The 21,017-nt window shown below is 50.0% G+C and overlaps 2 protein-coding genes across 2 annotated transcripts in view; one reads left to right on the top strand and one right to left on the bottom strand.

The window, feature by feature from the left end:
* FANCM (Fanconi anemia complementation group M) overlaps positions 1-21,017 on the top strand; it is an 86,573-nt gene that overhangs the window by 9,224 nt on the left and 56,332 nt on the right. The gene's annotated exons all lie outside the window — the stretch shown is intronic.
* Positions 3,604-15,456, bottom strand: LOC107123411 (heme-binding protein 1-like). Its single transcript, XM_015426658.1, has 5 exons — positions 15,378-15,456; positions 9,759-9,850; positions 6,799-6,940; positions 5,949-6,132; positions 3,604-3,775 (listed from the first exon to the last, which is right to left on the bottom strand). The coding sequence occupies exons 1-5, from the start codon at positions 15,448-15,450 to the stop codon at positions 3,604-3,606; spliced, it is 663 nt and encodes a 220-aa protein (XP_015282144.1). The 5' UTR covers positions 15,451-15,456.

Genomic DNA, 21,017 nt, shown 5'->3' with positions numbered 1-21,017 from the left:
AACAGAGTTCCCACGATCCAGTAAGCTCGTCACACGATCAAAGAAGGAAACCAGGTTGGTCTGACAAGATCTGTTGGGGACAAAACCATGCTGATTTCCCCGGATCACTAAGTGGTCCTTCAGGTGCTTACAGACTGATCCCTTTAAAATCTGCTCTAATATCTTCCCAGCAACAGAAGTCAGACTCACTGGCCTGTAATTTCCCAGGTCCTCCTTCTTCCCTTTCTTAAAGATAGGGATAACATTCGCTCTTCTCCAATACTAATGCTTAATTTAATGTGGACTTTTTTTGTATGCCGTATTACAAACTGTTTGAAAGCAGCAGCTGTAGCATACTCACTTGGCCTGGCTTCAGTCTGTAGCTCTAATGAGACAGGAAATCTAAGTTTCAATTCGGACAGAACTGACACCTAGGTTTTGTGTCTCATCATCAGCGCCGATTTCTCCACTCCCACTACCCCTCTGCCTATTGCACCTAATCCAGTCACACCTGCTGTTGTCATTTGCTTGCTATTGTCATTTGGCACCCGAATTTGCTCCACTTTGCACGATACGAGGACAGAGGAACTCACATCCTAGCTGTATCTGAAGAAGTGAGAAGTGACTCACGAGAGCTCCTCCCCTGCCCCCAGTTCTGTTAGTCTTCAAGATGCTTCTGGACTTCTGCTCTTTGCTACTGCTACAGACAGACTAACATGGCTGCCCGTCTGGATCTTTAGCTTGGAGAAACGACGACTGAGGGGTGACATGATTGAGGTTTATAAGATTATGCATGGGAAAGAGCAGGTAGAGAAAGAGGTACTTTTCTCCCTTTCTCACAATATGAGACCTCGTGGGCACTCCATGAAATTGCTGAGCGATCGGGTTAGAACGGATAAGAGGAAGTCCTTCTTCACCCAAAGAGTGATGAACATGTGGAATTCACTGCCACAGGAAGTGGTGGCAGCTACAAGCATGGACGGCTTCAAAAGGGAATTGGATAAGCCTATGGAGCAGACGTCCATCAGTGGCTATTAGCCACAAGGTATAGATAGGGGCTCTGGGGCAAGTGATACTCTGTTTTCTTTGTGCCTGGGGGGGGCAACAGTGGGAGGGCTTCTAGTGTCCTGGCCCCACTGGTGGACCTCCTGATGGCACCTGGTATTGATTGGCCACTGTGTGATACAGAGTGTTGGACGGGATGGGCCTTTGGCCTGATCCAACATTGGCATCTCTTATGTTCTTATGATCTGCCTTCTTGGAGTTCGCCATATCTCCTAATCCTCTTACACATTCCCATAAACTCCTTCATAACTGTGGGAACGACAATAAGCCTCTTAACAAAATGGCTCAAAGAACTGAGCCCCGAAAGGATTCAAGTAGCCAGGAATGATCCCGGAAGGGATCCTCTGCCCTCTCGGAATTTATGGGATGAGAGGAATCTGGGAAAATGAAGCCGGTCTGTGGGTGTTTATAATAGGGCGCATGCTCAGGAGCTGTGGACAGTCTGGCGCATTAGAACCACGTTCGTAGAACAGTCATTTGGAAAACTGTTTTATTTTGAACATTTCCCTCTTGCTCCTCAACCAGAAAACTAGTTCTCAGGGTGGTTTGCAGTAAACCGTTAAACATCAAAATACAATAAAATGAGCATACTAAAAATAGCAATATAATCCGAGCAAAGAAACACACTTTATCAAACACATAAAGGCATCGACATCGAAAGCCGTAAACAGTGACCAAGGTTGAAATATATGGGCAGCAACAGTTGGAACAGTTAAGCTACAATTAACATCACCAGGGGTCATGTCATAGAAAAAGAGGTGCAGGAGCTCATTAGCATAACCTATTTGCATAGGCCGCACCCCCTGACGTCACCGGAAGTGTGTCAGAAGGAAACACCCACTGCTTAAGCAGGCTCCACTGGACTGTTTTGGATTGCTAGCTATGGGGGGGGGGAGAATGTGCAGATCTGCCCTCGCAGAGGAGGGAGAGCTTGAACCTGAATAAAACTTGGTCTTAAAGGTGCCACTGGACTGTTTTGGACCAGGAGGGTGGGGTGGGGGCTCTGCAACTTACCTGGCTGCTCCTTGCTCTGACTGAGGGCTGCTGGGAGCAGGGGGTGGGGCTTGTTGCATGTGCCCGCCCCCTGGGCTCTTTACTGCCGGAGCTTCCCTCCTGTGCGCTCCTGCAGGAAATGACCCCTGAACATTACAGATAGGGAAAGAAACACCACCTTAAAGCGGAGGTCCCAGCCTGAGAGCACCTTTGGAATCCTGATATAGGGTGCTGGGGGCACAACCACACAATGCCTGCCGAAAGAGGCGGTGCCAGCTGCCGAGCCACGGGGAGTCAGGGTGTGCATAACTCTTCACCGTAGCTCTTCAACATTTCAGGCGGGCCCCGGCCGGGATAGCCCAGGCAAGCCCGCTCTCGGAAGCGAAGCAGGGCCGACCCTGGCAAGTATCTGGATGGGAGACCTCCAAGGGAGACCAGGGCCGGGAGGCGGAGGCAGGCTGTCAAAGCCACCTCTCTGAATGTCCTCGGTGCCCCAGTAGGAGTCGCCAGAGATTGCCATGGCTTCCAGGCATGGGTGCACACAAACACACACACACACACATTTTAGGCAGAAGCTCTGTTTAAGAGGATGCCTTTGAAAATGAACCCATAATTTAAAATGTTTTCTTGCCTGTGTGCATCTCTTCAGCCATGCAGCGAAGGTCTTTGTGCTGCGGTGCACAGCCAGTCAGCTCTCCGCCAGCTAAGCAGGCGTCCTGCCGGGCAAAAGACCCCTCTGACCTCACCCACTTTCTACAAACCCTTGGCAAGCACCAGGGGAGGTGTCCGCGCGTGCCGCGGCACCCCCAGGCACCACACTGGAGACCCTTGGCCTAAAGTCCAGTGTCGTGGTTCAGTGGGCGGACTCTGATCTGGGAGAACCGGCTTTGATTCCCCACTCCTCTTGCACGTGCAGCTGCTGGCATGACCCTGGGCCAGTCACAGTTCTCTCAGAGCTGTTCTCTCAAGGGCAGTTCTCTCAGAGCTCTCTCAGCCCCGCCTGCCTCACAGGGTGTCTGTTGTGGGGAGGGGGAGGAAAAGGAGTCTGTAAGCCGCTCTGAGACACCTTTGGGTAGTGAAGGGCCATGGGGTATAAATCCAATCTCCTCACCCTCCTCCTTTAACGTGGGGCCAAAAAGCCAACAGCTTTGGTTTCTCCCAACCCACGCAACCAGAGGTCCTTGGAGTGGAGATGCCAGAGGTTGAGTTTGGGACCGTCTGTGTGCCTGGCGGACGCTCCACCGCTCTGCCACAGCTCCTCCCTCCCTCCCTCTGGTGTGTCCCATTTTTGCTTTGTCTCCTGTGGAGAAAAGTGCTAGGAATCTTCAAACACTTCTACAGAACTTCAGCAGCAACTTGAAGAAATGGTTTCTGTTAGCAGGCAATAAGTACCTCAGGCTTCCCTTCTTGCGGGATATTATACCCATGCATTCTTAAGTCACTCGCTTTTCAGGTTAGTGGCTGTGTCAAACCCGGTCCTTTCAGCTGGCCTAGTGTGGTCCCAGTTGCACTTCTTCAGTGGGTCAGTAGACAACTCACGCGCCTTCACAGCTCATAGGCGGCCAGTTACGGTCTCTCCAGAAACCACATTTCATTCTGTCGATTAGCGGCCGCTGGATTGGTGTATACTGCAACAACGAAAGTGTCTTGCAAGTACAGATCAGGACTTTCCAGAAGTTCTGCCAGCAGATTTATTTCTCTTGCAATCGAATCTTCATCGGTGACTCCTCTGAAGCCCCTGTCAACATATCTCGCTTTAGACTTACAGCGTCCGAAGAGTCAGCATTATGACAAATAGTGTTATTTCAGTAATTGCAAGAATGGTAGAAAAGAGCCAGAGTCCAGGAGCATCTTAAAGACTAACAAAATCTGTGGCAGGGGAGGAGCTTTCGTGAGTCGCTGCTCACTTCTTCAGACGGAGCTAGAATGTGAGTCCAGCAGTGACTCATGAAAACTCACGCCCTGCCACAAATGTTGTTAACTAAATGCTGTTAGTCTTTAATTTGAAACACTTCTCCTATGAAGAAAGGTTAAAGCGCTTGGGGCTCTTTAGCTTGGAGGAATGACGCCTGAGGGGCAGTGTTTCCTCTAAGCTGAGTTGGTGTGAGCTAGCTCAGTTTTTTAGCCTCCAGCTCAGATTTTTGCCTTCACTCAGGAGGGATGGCCCCAGAGCAAACTGATTTATGCAATAGCCAGATTGCTCGCTCACAACTTTAATGCCAGTATCTCACAAAGTAGAAGTTTTGCTCACAGGACTCCACAGCTTAGAGGGAACATTGCTGAGGGGTATGATTGAGGTTTAGAAGATTATGCATGGGATAGAGCAGGTTGAGAAAGAAATACTTTTCTCCCTTTCTCACAATACAAGAACTCGTGGGCACTCAATGAGATTGCTGAGCAGTCTGGTTAGAACAGATAAAAGGAAGTCCTTCTTCACCCAAAGTGTGATTAACACATGGAACTCACTGCCACAGGAGGTGGTGGCGGCTACAGGCATGGACGGCTTCAAGAGGGAATTAGATAAGCATCCCTTGCCCCAGCCTGAGAGTGGCTATGAGCCACAAGGTATAGACAGGACTTCAGAGGATGGCGGAAAACAGGAGGGCCTGGCGAGATCTTGCCCATGGGGTCGCGAAGAGTCGGACTCGACTGTGCGACTGAACAACAACATAGATAGGAACTCTCGGTCTGGGGCAGGGGATGCTCTGTCTTCTTGGTGCTTGGGGGGGGGGCAACAGTGGGAGGGGGTTTCTAGTGTCCTGGCCCACTGCTGGACCTCCTGAGGGCCCCTGGTATTTTTGGCCACTGTGTGACTCAGAGTGTTGGACTGGAAGGGCCACTGGCCTGATCCAACATTGGCTTCTCTTATGTTCTTAAGTACTATACTGCTCTTGCTATTTCCTACTGCCACATACAGACTTTCACAGCTACCCATCTTGATCTATCTCCTTCCCTCTAAGAGCTCCTTCCTTCTAAGCCTACTGACTTCATGGCTCTGCTTAGGCTTGTGTTGTAAGACATTCCCATTTTACAGATGGACAGCTGAAGGTCGGAGGAGAGACTAATCTCGCTAGATCTTTCCGGGGCCCAGCTGCATCATACACTTTTTGTCTAATCTGACTGGTGGCAAAAATTAATGTGGATCACCATAAACGGTGATAATAATTATTCGCTACCTCGTTTAAGGGGTAACCTTGCAGCAGCAAAATCCATCATATGCAGGTTGGGTTTTTTCGTTTTGTTTTTGGTAGCAGGGTACATGAAGACCTTTTTTTGCTAGAAACTTTGCATCCATGCAGTGGAAATTGTTTTGAGATCTCTGCAGTGACAACTGAGGTTTTGCTAGACATTGGCCACATCTCAAGTTTGTTTCTGAAGCCAACCTATCTCTTTATCATCTTTATTTCTTCATTGTTAAATGCTCAGACACGCAACAAAAGTGAATATAGCAAATGAGATATTCAGGTGGAAGGCTGTGTTTTGAATTCCTCAACACTCTTCATAATGTTAAGAGGAAAGCAGTATATACAGCAGGGGTCCCCGACCTGCGGGCACCTTTGGCCTTCTGACAGTGTGGTGGGCCCAGCCACAAAATGGCTGCTGCAGGAGGCGGAGCTAGCCACAAAATGGGTGCCCTAGCTTCTTCAGTCACGCAGTGAAGATCCTCACGCCGTGGTAGCAGCGGCTGCCAAAGTAATGGTTTTTAGAAATCTGCAAAGTCAATCAAATCTCTGACGGCCTATCAGAAGCCATGTAGGCAAAAGCCCCACCTCGCTCCATCCCCTTTGGCGCCAGGAAAGGTGTTGGCAGGCAGCATGTTGGGGACCCCCAGTTTACTGGGCTGCGATGGTCCTGCTTCCAAGCAACTAGCCCTAGCCTTCAAGTTTCCTGGAGGCCTCTGATCTCGTTACCTGGCGTAAACCACGGCCGGAGGCCATTCTTCAATGACGATGTCAGGGTCACAGGGCTCCGGGGGCTGGTCTTGCAGTTCACCAGGGAGGTAGTATGCCACTGTCACGAGGTTGGTGATATCTGACGTGGATTCACCGGTATGAATTACGGTCACAACAGGAACAGTCATCCCCAGGTACAGCCCTAAGGGAAACAGGCTGTCGTTAGTGGATATCCTGCTGTCGCGGATTAGCTGTTTGTGGTGTTAATAAACCAACCTTTAATGGAATTTCATAGGCTTGCTCAACTCATTTGTTACTATTGATACTGAATGGATACCAATCAAGTAAAAATCTAGCATTTTTAAACCCTTCCTCAGTGGCTTGGGGAACAGAATCTGCCCCTTGCTCTTCTGAAGAAGAGGAGATTGGATTTATACCCCACCCTTCACTACCCAAAGGAGTCTCAGAGCGGCTTACAAACTCCTTTCCCTTCCCCTCCCCACAACAGGCACCCCGTGAGGTAGTGGGGCTGAGAGAGGTCTGACAGATTTTTTTTCGCTCTTTTTCAAGGACAGCTCTGAAAGAACTTGTGACTGACTCAAGGTCACACCAGCAGCTGCATATGGAGGAGTGGGGGAATCAAACCCGGTTCTCCCAGATTAGAGTCCGCGCACTTAACCACTGCACCAGACAGATCTCTGGAGGATAAGGCACCAAAATAAAGCAGGAGTATAGGGGCTTAGGGTTACTTCCATTATTTTAGAAAAAAAGGTACATTTAGAACTGATGGGTATACATCTCTTTCAGCCGTAGTAATGAATGTGCAATAACATTTTTTTAAAAAAACAAACAAACCCAAGGTTGTTACCTGCAGAATTCTGCTCACAAATGTATCTCATGAGCTTCATGAATCCGAGGCACACGCTCTGTTCGTACTGCGGTTCTTTCGCTTTGACGCAGGCCCACTTGCCCTTCCCGTAATGCCGTTTCTCATAGAGCACTTTGCCAAGCTGCATTTTTTTTAAACAACAAAAAAAGCCCCTTGAAATTTGTATGGCTAGGCAGCATTCAATACCATTCAAGCTACTGTCCCGCAATTCCACGTGCGACTAGTTGGGCAATAGCCTGGTTTCAGTCTAAATCAGAGAATACTGCAGAGTCTGAGATGCGGACCTCAGTCTGTTGACGAGGAAAGACCTACATGCCCAGCCTTCTCTTTTGCCTTCAAAGTTGTCCAGTGGTAATGAATTCAGTAGTGTTACAATAACTTTCTCCGTCACACTCAAGAAAATACAACTGTAAAATACTTCAGCTAGGATGGGGGTGCTGTGGGATCCCAAGGACTAGTGTTCCCTCTAAGCTGAGTTAGTGTGAGCTAGCTCAGAGTCTTTTAGCCTTGAGCTCACAGATTTTTGTCTTCGCTCAGGAAGGAGGGCTCCAGAGCAGACTGATCTATCCAGCAGCCAAATCGCTCGCTGACAGCTTTAATGCCAGTAGCTCACAAAGTAGAGTTTTTGCTCACAAGGATCATAGAATGTGAGAGTTGGAAGGGACCTTGCAGGTCATCTAGTCCGACCCCCTGTACTCTGTGGTAGTGTGGCTGAAAGGTAGCTCTACAACATACCCGAAAGAGGGTCGTCCAGCCTCTGCTTGGAAACGTCCAGTGAAGGAGCCTCCACCACCTCCCGAGGCAGACTGTCCCACAGCTTAGAGGGAGCACTGCCGATGACCCGATAAGATACCCAATAATATCAGAATTGGGAATCCTGTTGGAGAGGTGAGGGCAGCTAGGGAGGAGGGAGTGCTCCTTGAAGCTTTAAAGGGACATGATTTTCAGTGGGGAGGCCAGGTCTACTTCCATTGAAAATAACAGCCCTTTGAAACGGAAAGGACAAATGCACCAAAGACCCACTGAGGGGCACTCTAAATAATGGGTAGTAGACCTGGCCTTTGGGCTCCGAAGACCAGGTCTCTTGCCATAGGGAAATTTCTATAACCAGTTCCAGATGTTACTTTTGGGTGACAGCCCACGCCCATTCCACAGCCGATCTTCTGGCTGTTGACTGCACTGCTGGGGGCTCGGGGGCTGCATTTAAGTGTCGGTGTGTAAAGCTTCAGCACCATGATCATAAGAATCTATCTGACAGCTGGCAGCTGCACTGGATTCTGCCGGGTTGGACTTGGCAGAGGCAAGCCAAGTCACACTGATCTGATTGGCTGACCAATGTATATATGTAGATGTGTATCTCTGTACGTTCTCTCTTGGATGATGGATGGCGTCTGGCGGAGCAGTTTGTTGGCGAGCTGTATATATTGTAAATAAATTTCCAGTATATAGTAACCACTGGACTGTCTCCGTGTGGTTGACTATTGGAAAGCCTCTGGTGAGTGGAATGACTGCCGGTGAGTGCAAGTGTGACCGAGGTGCTGGTTCAACTTCTTCAAACGCGCTGCGCGACATTAAGGAGGCTGAGACTGGTGGGTGGGGCCACAGCTACAGTTGGCACCTGGAGATCTCCCACTATTACAATTGATCTGTCCCCCTGGAGAAAATGGCTGTGTCAGCTAGCTGCCACGGAAGACTGTGTATATGAATCCCCCCCCCCCCCGTCTGTTCGGCATCTGCGCATGCCTCCTGTATGGTCTGTGTGTATCGTTGTGTATCATTGGAAAGGTGGACATGGAATTCACTGCCACAGGAGGTGGCGGCAGCTATAAGCATGGACAGCTTCAGGAGGGAATTAGATGAGCATATGGAGCAGAAGTCCATCAGTGGCTCTTAGCCACAGGGTATAGATAGGAACTCTCAGGCTGGGGCAAGGGATGCTCTTTATTCTTGGTGCTTGGGGGGGGGGGGGGGTGACAGTGGGAGGGCTTCTGGTGCCCTGGCCCCACTGCTGGACCTCCTGGGGCACCTGGTGTTTTTGGCCACTGTGTGACCCAGAGTGTTGGACTGGATGGGCCGTTGGCCTGATCCAACATTGGCTTCTCTTATGTTCTTACGGACTCTGTGGCTGAGGTCCCTCCCCTCCCCAAACCCTGCCTTCTCCAGGTTCCACCCTCAAAATCTCCAGGTATTTCCCAACCCAGCCATAGCTCTGCCCAGCACAGGCTCCTCAAGGCGCCACAGGTAGACTGTGGGTTGGATCCAAACTAGCAGAGTGATGTTGGTGAAACAGGCCACCCTCACGGCATCCCACGGGACCCATCAAAGCTCGGCTGCACGGGTTCAACGGACCCTCACTGGGAGGGGGGAAATGGGCAGACATCGCCCTCCCCTCCTCTGGCAACGCAAACACTGTCCCACCCACCTCAATGGCACCTTACGCTCTAGTCTTGTATATCCATAACCAAGGTGCGTGCAACTGCAAGGGTGAATATTCTGCGAATGCTGTTGATTGGTGGGATGTTTTTGAACGTGGCTGCATTCCTAAAGCTTTCCCTCAAACATCTGCAGAAATTAAAAATGCAGTCAGGAGGAGTGGGAGCCTTCTGCTTTCCCCCCTCTAAAATCTTGAAACAGCTGCCTCTGAGCTACTTCCACACCTCCTACCCGTACCCTGACACACTTGTCTACACGTCCATGTTGTACATGTCCAGTGCAAGCCACATTTCTCTATTTAATCCACAGTAGGAATAAAGGCAATGACGTTAGATTTTTAGGTTAAGCTGGTCACAGAACTCGGCTAGAATAACTTTGTTTAGGGGCAGAAGCAAAGCTGTGACGGGTGCCTCTGCCTTTAAAAACTCTCCTCGTTCTCCGCTGCTACTCATTTAGTTTGTTTGAAAATCAGCGACTTGGAAGTGCATTTTTAAGGAAGAAATTACCTTTTCTTTACGGCTCATCACAGTAAACGGCACGCTCTCTCTCTCCTGAGAATGGTTATTTCTCGTCAGCTGCTGGATTGGTTGTGCCATATCTGTAAGACGACTATGAAACGGTTAAAATATCACAGGCATAAACACACCTGGTTTGTGTAAGCGAGAAAAGATTTTTGACCACAGTCCATTAAAAGTTGATGTAAATGCAATTTAAGTCAGTGAGACTTAAGCGAGACCACCCCGAGCACGCCTGGAGAGAACTGTAGAATTGTGCAGTGTGGATGGCTGAGGAAGACTTTTTAAAAAACTGGACTGCCTGTTGAGCTCTGGGCCACTACAGATCGCTTGAAGATCGGTGCTGTTCTCTTTAATCTCTTCTCTGGTGTGGGGAGGGGGCAAGGGAGGAGGGTGCTAAAAGCAAGTCAAGCAAGATTCTCTGGTGTGGTCAGACAGGCAGTCCTCCTTCCAGCTGAATTCTGAGTGGGAAATAAGGCACTGGTTATAATAAACCTGCCACTGGAAGGTGGCGTTGTGATAGAATAAGATGGTTAATTCACTGACGTTGGATGCACACATCATCCTGCAGTTCCTCTGGGGTTCCTTCCAGATGCCTTGGCCAGAGCTGAGAAGTACAAACGAGATTTTACCACTATCCCCTTGAGACCTTAAGGCAGGGGTGTCAAACATGTGGCCCGGGGGCCGGATGAGGCCCCCGGAGGGCTTCTATCAGGCCCACAGTGGAACCAGCGGTCTTCTGCTTCTTCTTCCAGTTCTGCTGCTGCTACATCATCGCAGATTTGCAGCTTACAGAGACACACACCTGAACAGCATACTCAAGATTGCAACAGAACAAACATTTTGACGCAATAATTCAGAGCAAGAGGTGTCAGTTGTCAGACACTGTTAAGTAAGCAAAATATTGCAAGAGTGCTAATGTTTTAAGCATGCTTGCATTTTAAGTAAAAAAAACAACCCAAACCTTTGTGTGTGTGTCCTTTATGTTTATATCTCCACTACCTGGCATTACATTTTATGGCACACATGGCCCGGCCCAACAAGGTCTCATTTATGTCAGATCCTGCCCTCGTAACAAATGAGTTCGACACCCCTGCCTTAAGGTCTAATTAATCGCTGCACCCTCACGGGACAGTTGCACATAGGCGTAATTAAATCTATTCCTCTTCTGTTCTGAAGTTAGAAGATTAAACCGGGTAAACCCAGTCTTGTTTTTTTGAAGGAATGAGTTTGGAATATCAAGGGGGCCTAAACCCCGGAACACCTCTGCAAGAGCTCCAGGTGATGTTTATGCTCAGAAATTCCAGACAGGCATCTGTAAGCGTTTTGTGCAGCCAAAACAACAAGAATTTTGCGGCACCTTAAGGGCTCACACACTTACTATGTAAGCTATAACCCACTTTACTCTGACCTAGGTGGCCCAGGATAGCGCGATCTCAGAAGCTAAGGAGGGCCAGCCCTGGTTAGTACTTGGTTGGGAGCAGCGTTCCCTCTGGGCTGAGTTTGTGTGAGTTAGCTCAGTTTCTTAGCCTCCGGCTCACACATTTTTGTCTTCGCTCAGGAAAGATGGCTCCAGAGGAAACTAATTTATGCAGTAGCCAAATCGCTCGCTCACCACTTTAATGCCAGGAGCTCTCAAAGTGGTATTTTTGCTCCCAAGACTCCACAGCTTAGAGGGAGCATTTGTTGAGAGGCCACCAAGGAAGGCGAGGGGCTCTCTGCAGAGGCAGGCAATGGAAACCCACCTCTGTTCCTCCCTCACCTTGGAAACCCTACGACGCAGGGCCCCTCAACCTTTCTGAACCTGTGGGTGCCACTGGAATTCTGACACAGGGCGGTGGGCGCAACCACAAAACGCCGCAGGACATGAAGCCAGCCGTAAAATGGCTGCTGCAGGAGGCGGAGCTAACACAGAGAAAGCCCAAGTGTGGGAGAGAAGAATACAAGAACTCGAGGGCACTCCGTGAAATTGCTGAACAGTCGGGTTAGAACGCATAAAAGGAAGTCCTTCTTCACCCAAAGAGTGATGAACACATGGAATTCACTGCCACAGGAGGTGGTGGCAGCTACAAACATGGACGGCTTCAAGAGGGAATTGTAGAAACATATGGAGCAGAGGTCCATCGGTGGCTCTTACCCACAAGGTATAGACCGGAACTCTCGGTCTGGGGCAAGGGATGCTCTGTCTTCTTGGTGCTTGAGGGGGGCAGCAGTGGGAGGGCTTCCAGTGTCGTGGCCCCACTGCTGGACCTCCTGATGGCACCTGGTATTTTTGGCCACTGTGTGACAGTGTTGGACTAGATGGGCCATTGGCCTGATCCGACATTGGCTTCTCTTAAGTTCTTATGTTCTAATGGCAATTTAAAAAAAATACAGTGGGGAAGAGGAGTGAGAGAGAATGAAACCAACATAGGCAGCAGCTGCCGCCAAAGACAACAAATTTGGGTAGTCAATTGGAGTCAACTGGGGCAAGGGATGCTCTGTGTTCTTGGGCAGGCAACAGTGGGAGGACGTCTAGTGTCCTGGCCCCACTGCTGGACCTCCTGAGGACACCTGGTATTTTTGGCCACTGTGTGATGGAGTGTTGGACTGAATGAGCCATTGGGGCCCCTACAAGGGGTCACTGTAAGTTGGCTGTAACTCGGTGGCACTTCCTACCACCGGATCTCAAGGTGGATGTGTTCATACATGTGTGTGTGTCTCTCCCCTCCCCCATACCACTGATCATTTCTCTGGAAAACCCATGAGGTGAATTGTCATGGGATCCCCGAGTTGGTTGCGACTCGACGACACACATGACGTTTGCAACTGCTTCAGTCGCAAGCAGTGTTCCCTCTAAGCTGAGCTAGTGTGAGCGAGCTCACAGTTTTTTAGCCTCCGTCTCACACGTTTTTGTCTTAGCTCAGGAAGGCTGGCTCCAGAACAAAGTAATTTACGCAGTAGCCAAATCGCTCGCTCACAACTTTCATGCCTGGAGCTCACAAAGTAGAATTTTTGCTCACAAGAGTCCACAGCTTAGAGGGAGCATTGGTCTCAAGTACGCTGAAGTCAGCTAGTTTTCGTGGGTCCGTTGTGCGGATGGTCTTGCCTTTTGGAATGGACTTGCGCTTTGCAGTCTTATCCCGGGGGGAGCCCCCTCATCCTAGGAAAGCTGGGGTATCCATCATCTTTGAAATGTGGAAGAGGATTTTACAGTGCATCTGATGTAGACTCCTGCAGTAACTCCTGTGACCCCCCCCCCCCTTTGAGAGTGAATGAAATGCTTTAACAAAAAGGTTTTGCTCATTCCAAATGTACAGCATGGCAAGTTTTATGTAAGGTGCTCTGCGTGTGTGCAAAGGGCCATCCAATCACTTCTGACTTATGGTGACCCTCTGAATTAATTATCTCCAAATGTCCTATCATTCACAGCCTTGCAAACTGAGGGCCCTGGTGGCTTCCTTGATTGAGTCCATCATTCTCATGTTGGGTCCGTCTCCTTACCGCCTTCAGCTTCTCCTCACATGACTGTCTTTGAGTCTTGCTTTCTCATAATATGACCAAAGTAAGATAGCTTCAGTCTGGTAATTTTGGCTTCCAGGGAGAGTTCAGGCTTGATTTCATCCAGAACGCACTTATTTGTCTTTCTGGCAGTCTGTGGTATCCATAGAACTCTCCTCCATCCATAGAACTCTCTTCCAACACCGTATTTCCAATGGATCAAAGTTCTTCCTGTCAGTTTTCTTCATTGTCCAACTTTTGCACCCATACATAGTAATGGGGAATAGTGTGATATGAATTATCTTGGCTGCCAGCAGCACATCCTTACATGGCCCCTTCCAACTCTGTGATTCAAGAATCTTTTCTAGGTCGTTCATGGCTGCCCTTCTCAGTCTCCTGATTTCTTGGTGGGTTGATGATCGAACCAAGGAAACAATTTCAATTTCTTCATTGTCAGCCTTAAAGTTGTGCAGTTCCTCAGTCATTACTTTTACCTTCTCGATGTTCAGGTGTAATCCTACTTTTGGCACTTTCTGCTCTAACCTTCATCAATGAAGATACTCTATAGTAAATCCATACTCTATAGATACCCTATAGAGTAAAAATACTCTACAACGTTAGATCATGCCTGTGAATATTGTAGACATACACAGCATATTTTCTCGGCTATGTTTACATGTGAATAATTTTGTCAACCATTAATATCCCTTAATCAATTTGACAGTATTTTATTGTCAGTGTTGTCACTGTAGTAAAGCTTAATTTGCTCTCCAAATATGCTGGGGTGGGAATGTTTCTGACCAAATGCATTTTCTTTTACTTGAAAAGTTCCTAATATTAATGTTTCCCCCCTACCTCTTAGGTGGCAAAAACTAATATATGGGTGAAATTTAGCAGTTTGCAGCATTCTGTCAAGTTTGGGTATAGATCAAGATGAGTAGATGTGTTTGTTTATATCAGTGGAAAAAAGTGAGAGTCCAGTCGCACCTTAAAGACTAACAAAACTTGTTGCAGGGTAGGAGCTTTCATGAGTCACCGAAGACATGAGCAGTGACTCATGGAAGCTCATATACCCTGCTGCAAAGTTTGTTAGTCTTTAAGAAATTTGGGTATATATTTGCAATTCCGCTTCTATAAAACGAAAGCATTTATGTTCCATAAATAATGCAAATTGGTGCAGGGTTGTTTTTTTTAATACGGTACAGTCATAATCGATTTGTTGTTAAAGCAGGAAGTACATTTAGACTGATAGCGAAGTAAGTGTTGTCTAGATCCCCTTCCTCAAAACTCACACACACACAGGGCTTCTAAAGTCTCAGGAAACTTGACATCTCTAGTCCCAGTTTCATTTGGGCATTCAATGCCCCCCTCCGCCACTGCCAATGCTGCCCTGTTGGGTCTGCCAGGAATCAGGAATCAGGACCCTGCCTCTTGGGACCTCTTTGTCCAGCAGCTGCCACCCCCACCCCCCTCCTGGCCATCAGTCTGCTCACCCCCTCCCCAATCAGGTGCCACTCCTTGGCTCCAGTTACTCCCTAGTAGGCAGCAGGGGCGGGGGGTGCTGCTGGTGCCCCAAGGCCCTCTCCCCGGCCCCCCTGCTCTCCGAGGTTGTGGGTCAGCCCTGCCACCGCCCTTGGCACGTTTTTTTTTGGGGGGGGGTGATTATTCCAGGCACTTTTCCTTCTTGGCAGCCTAAAATAGTTAATTCACAGCACACACGCCTTTTCTTGTACCCCCCCCCCTACTGGAGGGCAGTCCCGGAGCACCTTTCAAGCCGGGAATCATCAGTGTTCCCTCTAAACTGAGTGAGTGTGAGCCAGCTGACAGTTTCTTAGTCTCTGGCTCACAGATTTCTGCCTCCGCTCAGGAAGGGATGGGGCTCCAGAGCACACTGATGTAATGCAGCAGCCAAATGGCTCGCTCAGAACTGTAACGCCCGCAGCTCCCAAAGTAGGATTTTTGCTCACCGGACTCCACCGCTTAGAGGGAACACTGGCCGGGAGGGGGCGGGGCGGTGGGTTGGAGGGAGCTCTGCCGCTGCTTGGCGCCCGGGGAGCGGCGCCTGGTTCCCCAACAGGGAGCCCGCCGGACAACCGACCCCGCGGCTTCTCTCTCTCCCCCTCCACTCACCGGGCGGGACGTCCACGCGGTGGCCCCGGCCCACCCGCTGCCAGAAGCCGAGCAGCCGCCGCTCCTCCGCCATCCCCTCGTCGTCCCCCTCCGGCTCCCGGGTCCCCTCGGCGGGCGCCTCGCCCAGGCTCTCCAGCTCCTCCAGCGTGATCGCCCCCTCCGCCTCCGCCTCGCCCCCGGCCCCGCTCATCCCGCACCGGCTCCGAGCCTCGCTCTGCATCGCGGCACACCACGCCCGCTCCCGCCGCCGCCGCCGCCGCCCCTTTATATCTCTTGGCCACCACAACGCTCCCTCCGAGCTGTGGAGCCTTGCCAGCAAAGATTCTACTTTGTGAGCTCCCGGCATGGAAGTGGTGAGCCAACACTGGGGGCAAGTCATTCTAGCTGTTGTAGTCAAGTGCCATATCAATGTTCTCTTTGTCATAGTCACTTCTTCCGTTTTTTTTGTTTTAATTTTTTTTATTGAAGCTTATATACATTACATTAAATCATTATACCATCATTTTATCCCCCTCCCTCCGCCCTCCCTCCTTGTAGTATTTTCATATTTTTAACCATGTGCACAGATTCTTCATTCGTATTTGGATATTTGGATTGGCTTCCCCCCTTTCCACCCATTCCTTATATCCCACCCATTTGTTTGTAATCTTTTGACATTTCTCCTCCCATGTCTCTTCAGTAATTATCTGTGCGAATATATCTAATTGTACGCATTCAAAGACATAATTATTCCAATTTTCCATTGTCCATTTGTGCCTATTCCTCCATCCCAATGCTATTACAGCCATCCCGTCTAAAACCATAATTTTATATAACTCCCACTTATTTCTTTCCACTTTTTTGTTTCACTTCTTCCATTTTAAGACCCAAAAGTACTGATAATAAAAAGTTTAAAAAGAAAAAAAATGAAGTGGTGAGCCGAGCCATTTGGCTGCTGCGTATATTAGTTTGCTCCGGAGCCCTCCTTCCTGAGCCAAGGCAAAAATGGGTGAGCCAGAGGCTGGAAAATGGTGAGCTGGCTCACACTGACTCGGCTTAGAGGGAACACTGGTTGTGAGCGAGCCATTTGGCAGCTGCATCAATTAGTTTGCTCTGGAGCCCTCCTTCCTGAGCGAAGAGAACAAATGTGTGAGCCTGAGGCTGGAAAACGGTGAGCTGGCTCACACTCACTCGGCTTAGAGGGAACACTGCTCTTGGGGGGGGCATGCAAACTTTCCCCCTCCTCTGCTGAAATCTTTTGGCAACCCTGCCCTGTTCTCGCTGGGCTCCCCGTTGACATGCTTGCCAGGTCTCCCCCACCGCGGTCCCAGCGCCCCGCAGTCCAGAGAGCCCGCAGCTCCTCAGGAGAGACCCGGCGCAGATCTAACACCTCTCTGAAGGGTCTGTGCGCCTTGCCTGTGGCCGCCCTCCCTTGAGTAGCCGTGCATCTCACGCTGGAATCACTCCTTCAGTGAAGGAACATTGCCTTCTGTCTGTCCTGAACTTGTTACCCCTCAGCGTCATTCAGTGCCCCCCAAGTTCTAGAATTATGGGGAAAGGAGAAAAAGCTTTCCCCGCTTTCTCTCCCCATGCATAATTTTAAAAATCTCTGTCACTTCCTCCCCTTATCAGTCTCATCCCCCCCCCCAACTGCAAATTCCCAGCAAACTTCAGACTTTTCTCCTAGGGAAGGGGCTCCGACCCCCCTCATCGTCTCAGTCGCCCTCCTCTGCACTTTTTCCAGCTCTGCAGTGGTCCTTTTGGAGATACGGTGACCAGAACTGTTGCAAGTATTCCACGTGAGGCGACACCGTAGATCTACACAGGGGAATTACAATATCAGCGGTTTTATTCTCAATCCCTTTCCTAATAATCTCTGACACAGACGTTGCCATTTTCACCACTGCAACAAACAGGACCACGGTGTGTAATAGCCAATGAAACAGTAAATCACCGTGTACAATTAAACAATATTTGTTGGTTTTTATATGCAATGTTGCGAATTCAGTTATTACCAATAACACTACAATATGTGATATAAAGCTTAGCAGTACATACAAAGTAATACAATACTAGTTACAGACAAACGACGGAGTTCTAGTACACTATCCGTTTGCGCGTCCTTCATCAGGTTTGTCATTCTGCAATTATTTCTTCATTAGAATGAAGTGCTGCAAGCCATATTTCAAAATGCTTATACAGTTTTTGACGTACGCGACCACGCTTAGATTCTGGTGACTGGGGAGCTCCTATAGCAAGCTCTAATGTGACTGGGTCTACAGCATATAATAATTGGCTAAGCTTCCCTCAGTGTGGCATAATGTCTCAAAGGAATCTCTTAGCCAATTATTACTTTGTATTACTTTGTACTGCTAAGCTTTATATCACATATTGTAGTGTTATTGGTAATAATTGAATTCGCAACATTGCATATAAAAACCAACAAATATTGTTTAATTGTACACGGTGATTTACTGTTTCACTGATTTTCACCACTGCAGCACCCTGGGTGGACGCTTTCATCGAGTTTTCCGCTACAACCCCAAGAGCTCTTTCAGTCTTACTCTCAACTGGTTCCAGAGCCAGAAGATGCGTATGGGGGGTGGGGGGGTATGTGACCACAGTGGTGGTGAGCACATCGTTATTTATTTACTTTATTATGAATGAGCTGTGATGTAGTGCAAAGTTTCTTAAAGGGATCGTTCTACAAAGGAGGTTAAATGATAATCGATTTTGTTTAAAACCAAATACCTGAGTCAGTTTGGTGTAGTGGTTAAGGGCGCGGACTCTGATCTGGGAGAAACGGGTTTGATTCCCCCACTCCTCCACTTGCGCCTGGCTGGATGACCTTGGGCAAGCCGTAGCTCTGATAAGAGCTGGTCTTGAAAAAGAGCGGTTTCTCTCAGAGCTCTCTCAGCCCCACCTACCTCACGGGGTGTCTGTGGTGGCGAGGGGAAGGGAAAGGAGTTTGTAAGCCACTCTGAGACTCCGAGTGAAGGGCGGGGCATAAATCCAATCTCCTCCTCCTCTTCTTCTTCCTCTTCCTCCTTCCTCTATTCTCTCTTGCTCTAGATTGCAAGACTAGATCTAATGGGTAGAAATTACAAGGGAGTCGTTACCGACTAAATATCAGGAGAGACTTCCTAACTGTAAGGGTAGTTGAGCAGTGGAACAGACTGCCTCGGGAGGTGGTGGAGGCTCCTTCGCTGGACGTTTTCAAGTGGAGGCTGGACGACCATCTTCCGGGTCTGTCGTAGGGCTCTCTTTCGGCTGTGCTCCTGCAGAGTGCCAGGGGGTTGGGCTAGATGACCTGAGAGGTCCCTTCCAGCCCTGACGTTCTATGATTCTAAAAGGGAAGGCAAAATTGTTGCCAGCACCAAGTCATTACCGCCATCTTACAGAGATTTTAAAAAGCTGTGATGCCCCAATCCACTGTGGGCTTCTGGGGCAGGAGGCTTCCCCCCTACCCCAAGTGTTTTCAAGGGCCAAAACAACTGCGTGGTCACCAGCTAGGACTGCCAGGTCCGTTAGACATGCCGGTGGGGTGATGGGGGGGGGTCGTTCCGGGAGCCGGAGGCATCGCCACCCCCACCCCCCACGTGCCGTCACTACCAGACGTGACATCATGTGCTGTGCCTAGAAGAAAAAGAGATTGGGTTTATATCCCGCCCTTCACTCGGAGTCTCAGAGCTTCTAACCATCTCCTTCCCTTTCTCTCCCCACAACAGACACCCTGTGAGGTAGGCGGTGCTGAGAGTTCTTTTGAGGACTGCTCTTGAGACAACAGCTCTGAGAGAACTGTGACTGGCCCAAGGTCACCCAGTTGGCTGCACGTGGAGGAGTGGGGGAATCAAACCCGGTTCTCCCAGATTAGAGTCCACCGCTCTTAACCTGTTACACCAAACTCGCCCTCAAACCATAGAGTTTTGCCCAGAAACCAGAGCGTCGCCCCCCCCCCCCTTGATGGACCAAGAGGGGTCTGGTTCAGTATAAGGCAGCTTCATGGGTTCATGCTTTACAAAGGAGTATCACTGCAGAGCTGAGCGGTATTTAATTAATTCATGTAAAGCATGAGCGAATCTTGAAATAACCTTAATCATGTTAGATACTGGCATTTAGTGTTCTCGCTGTGTTACTTTAAACTTATTGACAGATTCGTAAACATCATGAGACACGTACATCTGCACAGAATGAGGGGGCAGGGGTTGGGAGAGAGAGAAATCAGAGGAACTCATAAGAACATCAGAAGAGCCCTGCTGAATCAGACCAGTGAGGGTCCACCTAGTCCAGCCCCCTGTCTCACGCAGTGGCCAACCAGTTCCTCTGGAGGGCCAAAAGACAGGGCAGAGAGGCCCAGGCCTTCATCAGAACATCCAAAGAGCCCTGCTGGGTTCCTCTAGTCCAGCATCCTGTCTCACACAGTGCCCAACCAGTTCCTCTGGAGGGCCAGCAACAGGGCAGAGAGGCCAAGGCCTTCCCCTGAGAAGAACATCAGAAGAGCCCTGCTGGATCAGACCAGTGAGGGTCCACCTAGTCCAGCCTCCCGTCTCACGCAGTGGCCAACCAGTTCCTCTGGAGGGCCAGCAACAGGGCATAGAGGCCGAGGCCTTCCCCTGAGAAGAACATCAGAAGAGCCCTGCTGGATCAGACCAGTGAGGGTCCATCTAGTCCAGCCTCCTGTCTCACGCAGTGGCCAACCAGTTCCTCCGGAGGGCCAGCAACAGGGCATAGAGGCCGAGGCCTTCCCCTGAGAAGAACATCAGAAGAGCCCTGCTGGATCAGACCAGTGAGGGTCCACCTAGTCCAGCCTCCCGTCTCACGCAGTGGCCAACCAGTTCCTCTGGAGGGCCAGCAACAGGGCATAGAGGCCGAGGCCTTCCCCTGAGAAGAACATCAGAAGAGCCCTGCTGGATCAGACCAGTGAGGGTCCACCTAGTCCAGCCTCCCGTCTCACGCAGTGGCCAACCAGTTCCTCTGGAGGGCCAGCAACAGGGCATAGAGGCCGAGGCCTTCCCCTGAGAAGAACATCAGAAGAGCCCTGCTGGATCAGACCAGTGAGGGTCCACCTAGTCCAGCCTCCCGTCTCACGCAGTGGCCAGTCAGTTCCTCTGGAGGGCCAGCAAGAGGGCATAGAGGCCAAGGCCTTCCCCTGAGAAGAATATCAGAAGAGCCCTGCTGGATCAGACCAGTGAGGGTCCACCTAGTCCAGTCTCCCGTCTCACGCAGTGGCCAACCAGTTCCTCTGGAGGGCCAGCAACAGGGCATAGAGGCCGAGGCCTTCCCCTAAGAAGAACATCAGAAGAGCCCTGCTGGATCAGACCAGTGAGGGTCCACCTAGTCCAGCCTCCCGTCTCACGCAGTGGCCAGCCAGTTCCTCTGGAGGGCCAGCAACAGGGCATAGAGGCCGAGGCCTTCCCCTGAGAAGAACATCAGAAGAGCCCTGCTGGATCAGACCAGTGAGGGTCCACCTAGTCCAGCCTCCCGTCTCACGCAGTGGCCAGCCAGTTCCTCTGGAGGGCCAGCAACAGGGCATAGAGGCCGAGGCCTTCCCCTGAGAAGAACATCAGAAGAGCCCTGCTGGATCAGACCAGTGAGGGTCCACCTAGTCCAGCCTCCCGTCTCACGCAGTGGCCAACCAGTTACTCCGGAGGGCCAGCAACA

Source organism: Gekko japonicus, unplaced genomic scaffold (genome assembly GCF_001447785.1).
Source record: "Gekko japonicus isolate JY-2015 unplaced genomic scaffold, Gekko_japonicus_V1.1 scaffold2117, whole genome shotgun sequence".
NCBI lineage: Eukaryota > Metazoa > Chordata > Lepidosauria > Squamata > Gekkonidae > Gekko > Gekko japonicus.
Note: the sequence above shows the minus strand (reverse complement) of the source record. Positions and strands in the feature narration are given on the sequence as shown.